The following is a 14,893-nucleotide window of genomic DNA, read 5'->3' on the forward strand; positions in this document are numbered from 1 at the left end:
ACATCAGTTAATCGATTCAACGCTTACTGGAGCAAAGTCGAGCTCGAACTCGATAAAAAATACATACTCCGATTAAATCGATTGACGTGAAAATTTTTTTAACGTTATTTATTTTGTCTTAACATTTTTTTAGAAACGATGCGCACAAAGTAAATATTATAAATTAAATACATTTTAAAGAAATTAAATTTATTTTTCTAAATATGTTTTATTTCTCTTTCAAGTTTTTCAATTATTTAAAATTTTATGATTTAATTAAAATATTTCATTAATTTTCTAAAAAAATATGCTTTAAATTTTTCGTAAAATCACGTCAATCCAGCATCATGACTACCATATGCGGCTTACACACATTCTACGTTATATGCGTTGCTCGTTTGTGACTTCCGAATCGCGAAACTCCATACTCGTTCGCCAGTTAGACTCGTTCATCTTTTTTTGCTCGTTAGAGATCGGTCGGGAACAGGTTTACGTTCTACGTCATAGACATTGCAGTGCTCTATATTCGCCAATCAACGATGGTTATTATGTTAATTAAACCAGATGAATTTTTGTGCGAATAAGGACTAATGCAACTTTTAATCGCCGTTTTATGCCGCAAGCAGTGCAGGATATTCGAGTTATTTTATTTCCATTGCATAGCAAAGCTGTCTAACAGCAAACGTATATAAAGTATCTTAGGCTATATTATAATGAAATGGTTAATCAATATTATATGTATAAACGATTAATTAACGATACGTATAAACAATTCGTAATCTTTTTATGTTTCTTAAGAGCTTTGTTTATGCGTCACCGAAATACGTAAAATGTAAAAGAAAAATTCCCGAAAACTAGAACGAACAAATTATGGAAAGGATTAAGCTGACGTTAAAAAAGTCACGAATGTCGTTGAACTGTCGTTACTGTGAGTTTTAGAATGCGTGTCAAGTTTTTTGTACGATTGCTGGAACGGTTCTTCGCTTCATGGACAATCATGAAATAGGACATCTCTTATATACCCATAACATCCTTCAGATTTCTATGATTACAATTCGTTTCGACCGATATTAACAAAATTCGTGTGAATATATTGCTTTGACCAATGTTATATAAAAAGAAAATGCGGTACAAAAAATAAGATTAATTTTCTATATTGTTTTTCGTTTGTTTTTTGTTATTAATTTTTGCTTTGTAAGATTTTAAAGAAAAAAATGATTTGATGACTGCATTTATTAACAGTTTTATTTAAATATTTATAAAGATTAATTTTTTTAAACAATCTTTCTACGTTCTATTAATTATTTTTAATAAATATAGGTATTATTTATTAAAAATAATAAGATATTGAAAGACTGTTTAAAAAATTTATTATAATCTTGATGAATAATTAAATTTAAAAATGTTTTCAATTAACAAAATTTTATTTCTGGCGCTATCTACAGTGCAAAAAGTATTCATATAGAGAAAATACTTTTTAAAAAAAAAACTCTATTTTTAAAAAGTAAATATTCAGCGAGAAACAAGTCATCGAATCATTGATGTCAAATCTATCGATACAATGATTTCAACACCAATTTGACATCTATTCGACGTTTAATTGATGATTATTTCTTGCTGAATTAATAATTTATTTATTAAGAATAAAATAGATTGTATGTTTCTTAAAATTATATACCAAAGAGATGTGTATTAATTATAGAAAATATATCATCTAAAAAATAAGAAAAAAGTAAAAATTGTATTATTTGGATGCTCAAAAAGTATTCGTACAGTTGAGAAATTTAGCTTCTAAAATCAGGAATACATGCGAAGTTCATTGTTTTTGATAGAACAGAATGTATTCAAATTGCATAAAATTGCTAATTAATGTTATTTTCTACAAATAAGACTTTTTTTAGAAAAAAATTTCCTTGTACGAATACTTACTTGGTATATTACTTGGAAATTAGTTGAAACTCTTTTGACATTAATTTATCACAGTAATACGTCCTGTATGCTTTGATAGAGTAATTCGATAATTGCTAATGCTTGTGCGTATGTGGTGAATCGTACACATGCATACAATCCTTTCCATAATTCTAGCAAATAACTCCGGTAGTGAATAATTTAATTATTCTCAGATACATACAATAGCGTTTTTTAAAGAAAAATACACGGAATAGATATCAAACATGTAAAAAAAGAAAAAAACGATAAAGCAAGTAAAATGGAATGATTGTGTATCGAACGTGTAATAAATAATAAACGTGTAATGCCGGAAGAATTGAATAAAAGCATTTGCCAAAGCAAATAACATCTGACTACAATACAATTATAGAAATTTACTTATTGGATATATCACGAGAATGATAGAAATACGTATGAAGAGCTGAAAAATTAATTATACATTTATTCACCAAGTACATAAATTTTTTTGTAATTTCATTTGTATTATGTTTATTACGGTTAACGGATAAATCGACCGTTTTGAGACGGATTGTGAGTTCTCTCGTGTCAGGCGAGGCACTACAGAACTTTCGCCCACGTTCTCGATGCGTAGTACTATGCCCCTGATACGGTGTTCACGTGCGTGTGAATAACGGGCGAATTGCGTTTTCCGTGCGATGAGAACTGGAGGTAGCAAGATCAAATTCGCAGAAAGACAATCCGATGGTGGCGAAATTACTGCTGACGAGACAGACGCGTGATTACTTGCGCTCGGAAGGACCGGGTGATTTAATTAACCTTCCCCATCTCGTATTGCATGGGACATGAACACGCGGGAGTGTCTACGAGAATCAATCTTAATTTTAGTGACAGGACCTGCGACGAATTAAATTACATACTACGACATGCTAATTCTAGAAAATTAATTTTTTAAAAAAGAGACAAGAAAAATTTATATTAACCTAGGAATAATTTTGTTAAAATATTTAAAAATTTAGCTAAATACAAATCTGAAAATTTTGTTAGACCATCAAAATAATTAGGAATCTTAAGCAATCTTTAATAAACGTTACAAAAAGATTTGACATTCTAGCAACCATTTTAAGCGCCTTTTCCATGTGAAATTTAAGAAATTCAGTTTTAATTGGTACAGTAACGTATACGATAATATAATACTGTGATACAATACAATTAAATGTGAAGAATGACTTTTCCTAGATACATCTACGTGGGATTATGACAAACTTTCTTTAACTGATGACGTCGAAACTGATAGAGCTCGGTATACATGTATTTGCACATATGAAAGTCATTTTTCTCAGACGAAGCGCGGTGATATCTTGATACGTTTACCTTGGCACACATTCGTCTATTTACAAAAGCTGTAAATTGATTCGCGCGCTAACTCTACCGTTATCGAAATATTTATCGGACATGATTAGGTTGCATCGCGAAAAACAACGATTGCAAACGACGATTATCACGTTGAGTATCGGTAAACAATGTAATCCAACATTTAATTGTTCATTACAATCATTTCGCCATTATTCAGCATAACGTTGATCAACTTAACAAGTAAAAAGCAAATGTCTCTGCTTTTGTAACGTGACGCTTATACGATACATTCAGGAATGTTTGCTTTTTATCTATTTTAACAAAGCTACTAAATTTGCATATTGTTTCGCAAACATAATGAAGTCTACGCGCAGTTTTCCGATAAGTGTCGCGTCAAGTTGTAAGAAACATAAATGAGAATCGTGAAATCGATAAACAACGAAGTTTAACAATAAAATTTCAATAAAAAAAAAATTAAGGTGAAAGATTTTGAACTGATTCAGAACAAATTAAAAATTGAAATATATATTAAAAATTTAGATATTTAAGAAAAAAAATTAGAAAAATTGTACCGTTGCTTAAATAGCGTCTTTTTTCGTGTAGGAATTTTCTGTATGATTTTACGACTTCCTCATCTACAATTATCGCATCAGAACTCGTTATCAAAACTCGCCAGATACTGGGCCTTGAGCGTAAACACACTGTTAACATGCTATTCGTTCAGAAAGGCAGGAAGGAAAAATATTATCATTGTCCCTGTTCCGTTTAGCTAAAGAACGAATAGTTCTTTACATGAACAAATCCATCAGTATAACGAGTGTTTCGTTCCGCATTACATCTCTTTCGATATTTCCTGTTATTATAATCAGCCAATATTAAATATTATTATATATATATATAATATCATTATTTTTAATATCATTATTTTTAATTTTAAATCTTTAAAAATAATATTATTCTTTAATTAGTCAAAAGTAGAAAGTTAACGTGAGACAAAATCTTTATCTTCGTATAATTTAGTGAAATTCACTCTGATTTTCGTACTCGCTTCGAGATATGAATCAAGAAAACGAAATGAAAATAATTAGCCAGTGAGAAAAATCTATCGAGTCCAAAAACTGAATTAATGCAAAAAAAATGGCAATGGGTTCTCGTTATTCAACTTTCAAGGAATCTTCTACTCGAAAATCTTGGATCACTAATAAAATGGTGCAACGTCTTATTTCGAATTGGTTGCTAGAGTGCTGCTGTGGTTCTTGTTACACGGGGCAAAAAATAGATTCGCGTTCAAAATCGAATGATGCGAACAAAATGAATAGGAAAGAGAAGACGGAGTCCATCGAATTGCAGATTTCACCTATCGATTCTGCAAAATTGGAAAATGATAGTCGATTCACGTTGGAGAAAATTCCTCTGACAAAACGTGAATATGAGATACTGAAAGACGATGAGTTTCTGCAGACATCTAATGTCAGCGAAACTTCATTGGCAAGTCGCAAGGATGATTTCTTGATCAATACCTTGGATTCGAAGAGCAAATTTTCGTTTGGTAGTGGAACTTTGAACAACGGAATGAAGTGCGTAATCGGGAGTCTGCCAGTCCTTTCGAAGAAAGAGAAGAAATCACTGTCGGTTATTAATGAGAAGAAAGCGTCGCAGAGCGATTCAGAGCTAGAATTTCCCGCGAGTATCTTCACCAAATGCTCAATGCAATACGGACAGCAGAAAGTGTCCGCGATGAATATTCCTGAATTGATAATAAGTTAGTTAAAAAGCAACATAATATTAGACCTGAAAAGACGGCGAAAGTAGTATAAAAATTTAATTGACATTATTTACAATTATATTTAATTAAACATAAATATAATAAAATATATATAAGTGCATATAATTCATATGAAATATAATTCATATGAAAAATATAAAGACTTATGTGCGCAAATGAAAAATTATTTAAAACAATTGCAAAAATCACCTTAAAATTATTTTAAAGTAAAAATTTTTAATTAAAATAGACAAATAAATTAAGTACGACTATTATTATCATCTACAAATTATATCCTATATTATCTTACTTTACATTATTGAAATTTGATTGAAATGAACAATAAAATTAATTGACCGAACCAACGACAAAATTATATTTACTAATATTTAATACTTTAACAAGACCTCCGAAAGTATACTTATTGAATTGATGATTGTTTTGAAGCATGAACATTTTTTTAAATAGAACTTTATCTTCTATTCTTGTTATCTCTTGACAATTGGACACTGAGTCAGTTTGAGTAATCAAGTTCCCTTGTAATTACATATAGACGATGGAAGCAGTTTGTCGGAAGCATGCAGCACGCCAATTATCGGAGCAGGATCACGAGCGGGCTCTAGTCATACAGTCTTAGACATGGACGACATCGATCCGGGCCATCTTGCCACTCGGTCGTCTCTGTCGAGTCTCGGGGTAAGTTAAAAATTAATGCGTTAAAAATTTCTTGTTCGCCTTTATTATGCATGGAGGATGGATGTCAGATTGCAGCTAGCTACATTTCGAACCCATTGCCCTTCTTATTCCCAACTTTCAAGAGAAATCATATCTATTATTGCGATTTAACGAGAAGTAGATTGCAGCGTTGCATCTCGCTCGGATTGACAGAACGGCAGACAGACGCTCCCACCAGGAGAACGACGCGAACTTTACGACTCTGAGATCGCCGTTCTAAAGTCCTCACGACTCTAATTCTCGCGATTCCAGGCACGCTCGGACTCGATGGCGTCGGTATACAGTGGTGCGGGTGAGGGACGCTGTTGTAGATCCGTGGTAGTCACAGGTGAGGTAGAATTCGCCTTGCAGTACGACTACAAGAATTTGACGTTTGAGGTGCACGTGACCAAGTGCAAGAACCTCGCGCCAGTAGATGTAAAGCGCAAACGATCGGACCCGTAAGTATCCTATTATAGCTTTAAAGCTATCATAACGTGCGTCTGTTTAGTTTTTTTTTAATTATATTTAAATAAAATAAATTTCATTATTTCTTTATACAAAAATATATTAATAATTTAATCTTATTCTGCGTTCATACTTCATTTTACAAGCATTTTTTTTTATAAGCGTTACTTATAAAAGACAACATGTTGAAAATTATAAATAAGTATGTTCAGCTTTTTATTATTTTTTTATTTTGTTATTCTTTTTTTCCTTCTCTCAGATACGTCAAGGTATATTTGCTGCCAGATAAATCGAAAAGCGGTAAAAGAAAGACGAAAGTGAAGAAGCACACATTAAATCCAGAGTTTAACGAAACATTGAAGGTAAGTTGTTCAACGTGAGTTGGCACAAACATCCGTTGCTTGTTTGCATGACAATTAGAGATTCGATGTTTTGTCATCGCGCGATTTTAGTTCCATATGAGTCTGAGTGGTCTGGAGACAAGAACACTATGGCTGACGGTCTGGCATTCGGACATGTTCGGTCGCAACGATTTCCTCGGCGAGGTGCGAATGCCGCTGGAAAACAAGATATTCGACGATCCAACGCCACATTGGTATCCTCTTCAAGAGAGGGTAAGTTTACCGCTCATTATAATATTAAAATAATGCAGACAACGGCATTGACTTTCCTTCGAAATATTAAAAAGCGTATCTCGAAACTATATATAGAATCTTTAAAACTATAGAATCACTAATCGTTTCCGAGTGAAGTAAGTCTCTGTTCATTGTGCATCGGATAGATTACATCATTGTGCATTTAGTAGATTGCGTCACTGAACATTCAGCAGAAAATATTGCTATTCATTCTTTCCGTCGAAACGCAGGTTGCAACTTCAAAGCTGTTTAATTAAAATGCTTTCGATATAAGCGCATGTGAATGCAAAGTGTAAATTCTTATACAAATAAGTATTGTATCTGTCATAAACATAATCAAATTATTGATATTAATATAGTTTTCATTTTTTTAATTTTTTAAATCAAGGACCAACAGCAGAATATCAGACTACTAATACAATTTGTTAATATATATCAGATGAAATTTTAATTAAAAAATATAATTATAATTAAATTGTAATTATAATTTATAATTAAAATTAATTTATAATTAAATTATATAATTTATAATTTAAAAAAAACTATAAATGACAAATGAAATAGAATTCAGTTAAAGTTTTTTTTAAACTTTACACTTTTTATGCCTACATGAAGATTTTGATAAGTATGTAAAATTCTCTCTTTTTTCTGTCCCTCCTTATCCTCTCCCCCCCCCCCCTCTCTTTCTTTCTTTCTCTTCAATGAAAATTTGCAATGCGAAAAATCGCTTTTACGAAAAGAATTCTAAATTTTGATCTCCTATATAAGTCTTTCGACATCTCATTTACGTAATTAAAAAAAAAAGAATGCAACAAGTCCTATATATATTGCTTACAGACGGAGCCGTTTGATGATCCGGTTGCATACAAAGGCGAGGTGATCGTTGGCCTGAAGTTTGTTCCGCCGGATCCGGCGCAGCAAGAACGCGATCGGGAAAGCAGCGCGGAACGTGGCAGTTCTAAAACGAAAAAGAACTGGAGCCGCGGCGCGCTCCACGTACTTGTCAAGGAGGCTAGAAATCTGCAGACGCGCGGCAAAAACTCGGGTACCTGCGATCCCTTCTGTAAAAGGTATACTTTCCCTCATTTTGAGTATTAATATTTCTTACTTTTGATTGTATGAATTAATATTTCTGTTATATAAAATAATAAGTGTAATTTATAAAACAAAGGCTAATAAGGGAAATATCACAGTTGCATTAAGTAATAATGATTACAAATCTAAAGTCTTGCAGATGCTTGAGGATAAAGAAACTTACATAAAATTAAAGAAAGATCCGATTAATAGATTAACTAATGATGTCCGAGATCTCTGTTATTAAGATGGAAAAAGAAAAATTTTATTAATGATTCAATGTACAAAAAAATTATCTTGTAGCGAAGGTATTCTTCTGAAAGCGTATGCTTTATCGAAATACATAAATTGAAATACATAAATTGAATTTTTTTTTGCCCATTCAGATTAATAATATCATCTATAGATAGTCGTCTGTATGCCTTGGCAACTTTCATATATAATGTCATCTCAAAGAATGTACCTAAATCAGTTTACAATATTGATAATATTTTTCAATTAGTGAAAAGATTTAAGGCGACACGTTTTGAAATTGACCATGTCTTAATTTCATTGGATGTTGTGTCCTTGTTTACCAATATCCCCATTGATTTGGCTATTGAGAATATTGATAACAGGTGGAATTTTGTAAGGAATAAGATCAATATCTCGAAAGATGAATTTATGTTGAGAGTCGATTGGTACTTAATTCAACTTATTTTAGTTTTGATGGATAGGAATTTTATAAACAAAATTTTACCCCTGTATGGGGTCGCCGAATTAGTGGGGAATTTGGAAGCAAGGGCATTAGAAATTGGGTTTCCAACCTTCGCTATGTAGATGATATTATTATGACAGTTCCAAAAAATCTAGTTGACTTCACACGAGACCTTTAATTCGTTATATGACAGATTAAAATTTATCTTAGAATTTGGCGACGACAAAATAAATTTTTTGGATATTACTATTATTAATAATAACAATCTAATTGAATATGACTGGTATCATAAGCCTACGTATTCAGGAAGATACCTTAATTTTTTATCACATCCACTCTCACAAAAAAAAGAGACATAATAATAGGTATGACAGATAAAGCGTTTTTATTATCGAACCCTAAATATTATCAAAAAAATTTTAAACACATTATCAATACATTACTAAAAAATGATTATCCGATTAATTTAATTTTTAATACTATTAACGCACATTTAAAAATTTTCATTCATAAAGGTACAATAGAAAAAAATCAAGTAAAGAAATCAAGAAGGATTGTATTTCTTGATTTGTACTACCTTATATTCCAAAAATTTCAGACGAATTCAAAAGAATTAGTAAAACCTTTAAATCAGCTTTTACTAGCTTAAATAAATTAAATAGTTTAATCGAGGGACATAAAGACATTCTTCCAAGAGAAAAGAGAAAAAATGTTGTGTATAAAATCTCATGTAAATCCTGCGATGCCTCTTATGTTGGACAGGCAGGAAGAAAATTTAAAACTCGAGTGACTGAGCATCGTAATCATATTAACCGGAATAGTAACAACCAATCGGTGATCACAGAACATTGAATTGAATTTGAACATGACTTCAATTGGGAGAATGTCGCGATACTAGATAAAGAGCGTTTTCTTAATAAATGTTTAATATCTGAGTGCCTTCATATATTCATGCAACAAAATAGTCTCAATTTACGCTCAGATACAGAGAGTGTAACTTATATACAATTATTAAAAGACATTAAATAGTTACATTTTGTCAGTTTATACAAATTATTGTTTATGTATTGACATTGTTCTTTTTTTTTTATTTTCCTTGTTGACCTGATATATCTTTCTTATTATATTAAATGTATTAGTCATGTTTCATTCGAGCTGCGATCAATATAACTCAATATAACGTTTTTTAACTTGATATTCTTTAATGATTATAAATTTTAATTGATTTTGATGCAATATCGAGACGAATTCTTTCTATGTTTTGGGGTTACCCAGTTTTTAATGTTAATTTGTAACTTGTTGAATAGAATAGTTTCGAAATATTTATAAGATAATTGTTTTAATGTTTCGAATAAATTACAACTCTGTTAATCTGATGGTGATTTTTTGAGTGGAGGGATTGATATTTTGAAATTGTATTGCTGAGGATGGTTCCAAAGTGAACTGAAACGTACTATTTTCTATTTTTTGGAATAAAGATTTAAGATTGCATATTACCTACCACGCGACTCTCATTCGCCCTGATTTTTTTAGATTTTTTATTGTTGCAATTTATAAAGATGGACATTTTTGTTTTTAGGAAATATATGTTTTAATTTTTTATATTATATATCAAGATACTATATAATATAATAACATATATATAGGATCCCCTTAACAATCAAATTGAATTTATTAATTGTATATCTTGTCGCACAGATAGGAGGAATAATAGCTTCTCGAAATCTAATCAGAGATTTAATTAATAAAATTTAATTAATAAAATGTCATTTTCCTTGATTAAATTCACTAAATTGATTAGTATTATACTTATGGTTACAGTTAATAAAAATAGTTTTAACATCTCTGTTTAAGTCATAAAGATGTTTTTAAAGTTTAAAAAAAAATTCTTACATCCTGCATTGTTTCAAATTGCAATTTCTTTCAGTTATTTGCTTCCCGATAAAGGACGATCTGGTAAGCAGAAGACCGGCGTCGTTCGTAGGTCTGGCGGCTCACCAGTTTGGGGTCATACATTCATTTATAAGGATGTTAGTTTACAAGAATTGGCGGAACGCGGATTAGAATTGACAGTTTGGGACCATGACCGAATTGCTAGCAACGAATTCCTTGGCGGCGTTCGATTTAATCTTGGCACGGGTATTTATATAAAATCATTACTTTAAATTGCGTATGCATGTATTGAGATTATTTATTTTCTTAAGGGAATTCTAAAGTCGTCTTGTTTACTACGATTATGTTTTAGGAAAAATCTCCGAATTGATTTCATAGATTGCACAATTTTTTTACAGAATTGAAGAATGCATTTAAAAAATCCCGCAAAACACAATTTCACGAGAAAATCGAAAAAAAAATGTTTTGATTCAATTTTTCTTGCACATATAATTGTCACCTGAGATTAACATTTGCTTAATATAAAAGTTTTACAGCTTATAAGTTGAAAATAAGCGTAAGACGGGATTCAGATTGCTTGAACGAACAATACTGAATTTGTGGAATTAAGATTCAAAACGCAGAAAAAATATTTCCCTTAAAATTACGTGCTTTGCAAGGTGAAATTTATTCCAAGAACGACAAAAAAATTTCGAAATTGAAATCTTAAGAAAAATTTTTTGTCGTTCTCAACATAAACTCCACCTCACAGATACACATTAACGCATATACTTTAATCCTGGAGAAAAGAATTTTTGAATCTGAAAAGAGGAAAAAATAATTGTTATACAAAAATTATGATTTAGTCGGTAATAGACAGCTTTAGGATTCCCTTAACAATCAAATTGAATTTATTAATTGTGTTGTATTTTGTCACACAGATAGAAAAAATAATAACTTCTTGAAATCTAATCAAAGATTTAATTAATAAAATGTCATTTTCCTTGATTCAATTCGCTAAATTGATTAGTTCGCTGTTCGAAAAATTTGACAATGATATTTCTTTTCGGCAATAATACAAGCGCAAATCTCCATTTTAGGCAAGCATTATGGGAAATCAGTGGATTGGATGGATGCGACCGGTCGCGAGTTGTCTCTCTGGCAGAACATGCTCGAAAGGCCAAATTTCTGGGTCGAGGGCGCAGTGACATTAAGGCCGAACTTGCACAATCACGGGAAGAACAACGGTACTTAAAAGCAGCAACGTGATAATGTCGCGCACTCTCTCCAGTTCTTGTTTCCGAGAGAGGAACGGTTCGCCAATTTAGTTCAAGTTGATTGTACATAGCTCTAAAAGTGTCGCGCTTACGACGGACGTGATCTTAAATATTTGCGAACGAGGAATCAGTGCCTTCGGAAGCGACGTGAACTCGTCTAATCTTCCTGAATGGATGTAGGCAAAAATTCTCTGCAAAATTCCCGTCAATCGTAAAAATCGTTTACTAGATTAGCCTGGACTGATGAAATATACGTCATTATCGGTTCCGAGCTTCATATTATGTAAACAGTACGCATTAAATTATTTTCAGTTCCCTATCTATTGTTATTTCTAATTTCGTTGCCCGTTATTAATTTTTATATAAATCGTGCTCTCTCTACGTAAAATTCTTTCATAAACCTTTCAATATAATTTATAATGAACACGTTGCGCAAGATGTTTGCTTTTATAAATTTTTTAAAAATAGATTCTTATTCTTATTGGCTACTTCGCTTTGGCTATTTAAAAAAATATAACAATCATTTTCATTATTTTGTATTTACTCGATAAAATGATAAAATTTAACGATTTAGAAGAGAAGAGAGGATATGTGTGTGTGGTATATGCTAAAATATTTGCAAAAATTAAAAGTGCATACTCTCATTAAGAAAAATATGAAATAAATTCGAAGTGTCTTTTAAAATATAAATAAAATATTTCTGCTTACTAGAAAATATATTATAAACGTATCGTTTTTTAGATTTCTAATTTTTACTTTTCAACATATTTTCTTTTACCCAAAGTGTTATGATTCGTAATAATATAACATTAATACAATTGACGTGCCAAATATTAAATGTTGTGGCGAATTCATGTTGTAATAAATTTCTTTAATATTTTTCAAGATAAAATTATATTATAATTTATTTAATTTTAATTTTATTGCAATTTTTTCTCTAAAAAATATTATTTTTTTATTATTAATAGTTATATATCAATAATTCTATAATAGGACAAAGCGAAGTATACTTTATTTGTTTTTTTTTTAAAGCTGCGTCTTTGCGTTTCATAATTTTTTCTTTTCGCTTTTAATTATGATTAGAAAAAAACCTCAGTTGGATGTATAAATTGTGTAATTAAAATTCGTGCAATATTATAAAACATCGAAGATTCTTAAAAGAATATTGTCAGGTTTTTGAAACGTCCGAAACGATGAAAGCAAAAGGGCGTCCGTCCAAAACAATTGGCAAGATGATTATTAGTATTCATACGTACGCGTATATATGTGCGCTCTTTGCGATTAACGAAGAAACGACGAATAAACTCTCGTTGAGTTCCAAACGTTGAATCACGAAATATTTCGTAATTTCGCGAAATTCTACCTCACCAAAAAAAGTCCGAAAATTAATCTAACGGCACGAATGATAGTTTAACGTTTTTAAACTTTACAAAAACGTGCTCTTAATCCATAATTACTGCAAAGATTGTAATAGTATTACATTTATTATTACGAACGTAAGAAGTTTTGTAAGAAGCAAATGAATGACGGGGTTATATTTTTACATTTTAAGATTATGAATTTTAAAATTTGATTAATATCATGTAAGGCATTATATAATCCACAATGGATTTTCACCGAAAAATAAGAAGTTGTAACGGTGATAATAATTCATATATGATAGAGAACTCAGGTCTTTTATAAAAGTAGGATACGCTTCCTTCATTCATTCGCTTCTCTTCATTTACTAAATAAATCGGACGAGACATGATCAAAAACTCAGCGTTTGGAACGTCTGAACAACGTTGTGGACACTTTCCTTTCTTGGAGAGAAAGATGCTTCCAGTGTGTAACAATAGGAACGAGCGAGTCTCTCGAATGAACGAACGAACGAACGAACGAGCGAATGATGGAACGGTGTATTTAAGGGATTTAAATACGACCGCTTCCTCGAGCAACGTAAACGAAAACGCATTCTTGTAGATGTTATATTTATATGTATACATATATATGCAAGCATCGAATCCGTCGCCACTGAAATTCCCGAAGGAAACTCGCCATTCATAATTATATTTCCAAAATTAAAGAAGCTTTTCCTCCGGGAATTCCAGGGCGATCGTAAAGGCTCGTATTCGCGGTGTGCGTTCAGCGGCGATTTGTTTTTATATCGTTCATTTAGCGTTAAATGCGAATGTTCTGATCCAATATTAACATAATATTTGGCATAGTCAGTTATGCATTTAGCGCTAGATGCACCGCTAGATCGTGTTATAAGTATCGACGACTCTCGAAGGTTCAAGGATAAATCGAAGGTTCGAATTGATGAACTCGTACTTAACTGATTTAGTATACCTTCAATTATTTATGAGTATAACATCGTAAGTCGTTGTAATTATCTTTAAGATTCTCTGTCTCTCTTCCTAAAAACAGGGTTAACGAAAGGGAACTGTGAAACTGCCTTTAATGTTACGTAGAGATTTGTGTGATGCGTAAGCTCCTTGAGCTAAAGATAGATGAATTAAAAAATTTCAATTATAAAAATAATTTTTTTTTTAAGTGCAATTGATCTTTCAAATAAGAAATTTATTTAATAATTCTCGAATTTTCATTCTAATCAAAGAAAATTATGTTTAAGTCAAGAAATTCGAATGTAATTTTTTAAGAGGAAATTGATTTATATTCTGAGAGAAATTTAAAATAAAAATGTAAATACATATTTAACAAAGATAAAATTTAGAAAACTGAAGCGCCGAATTTCCGTAGAAAGAGTAAGTTTATCGAAGTCGTAAATTTAATAAAATCATATTTCTGTGTAAATTCTTTTTTAATTCAACTATCCTTCGTAGGATCAATATATGTGTCTTAAATTAATATAAATTTTGAGATATACGTAGTTATATAAGATTTCGATATTCCTGAAATAAATTTAGTCGTTACGATAATTGTATGTCGTGCGCATTTATGGACCAATAGAAAATCGAGGATTTTATTATGATAACCCATTGCGTTTTCTACTCCGATAGAGCCTCCAAGTTATTTTACATATGTTAGTTCACTTAGCAATTAATGTTATGAAATGTAATGTTAAAAACTTAGAGAAACAGACATTTATTTATATGTCGCTCGTCGGTGTACATGATAATAAAAGTTTTATACGTTTACTCGTATA

General features: G+C 31.0%; 1 protein-coding gene across 2 annotated transcripts in view; it reads left to right on the forward strand.

The window, feature by feature from the left end:
- The window catches only part of LOC105151231 (uncharacterized), a 62,842-nt gene extending 47,951 nt beyond the window's left edge, over positions 1-14,891 (forward strand). For both annotated transcript variants that reach the window (XM_087409818.1, XM_087409819.1), the window contains exons 12-18: positions 5,562-5,704; positions 5,996-6,183; positions 6,450-6,552; positions 6,643-6,804; positions 7,663-7,895; positions 10,524-10,735; positions 11,569-14,891. In XM_087409818.1, the coding sequence (XP_087265944.1) occupies positions 5,562-5,704; positions 5,996-6,183; positions 6,450-6,552; positions 6,643-6,804; positions 7,663-7,895; positions 10,524-10,735; positions 11,569-11,723 (1,196 nt within the window). In that variant the 3' untranslated portion in view covers positions 11,724-14,891. The remainder of the gene's footprint in view (positions 1-5,561; positions 5,705-5,995; positions 6,184-6,449; positions 6,553-6,642; positions 6,805-7,662; positions 7,896-10,523; positions 10,736-11,568) is intronic.
- Positions 14,892-14,893: the final 2 nt, after the last annotated feature.

Source organism: Acromyrmex echinatior, chromosome 9 (genome assembly GCF_024713525.1).
Source record: "Acromyrmex echinatior isolate Ae372 chromosome 9, ASM2471352v2, whole genome shotgun sequence".
In the NCBI taxonomy this organism is placed as follows: domain Eukaryota; kingdom Metazoa; phylum Arthropoda; class Insecta; order Hymenoptera; family Formicidae; genus Acromyrmex; species Acromyrmex echinatior.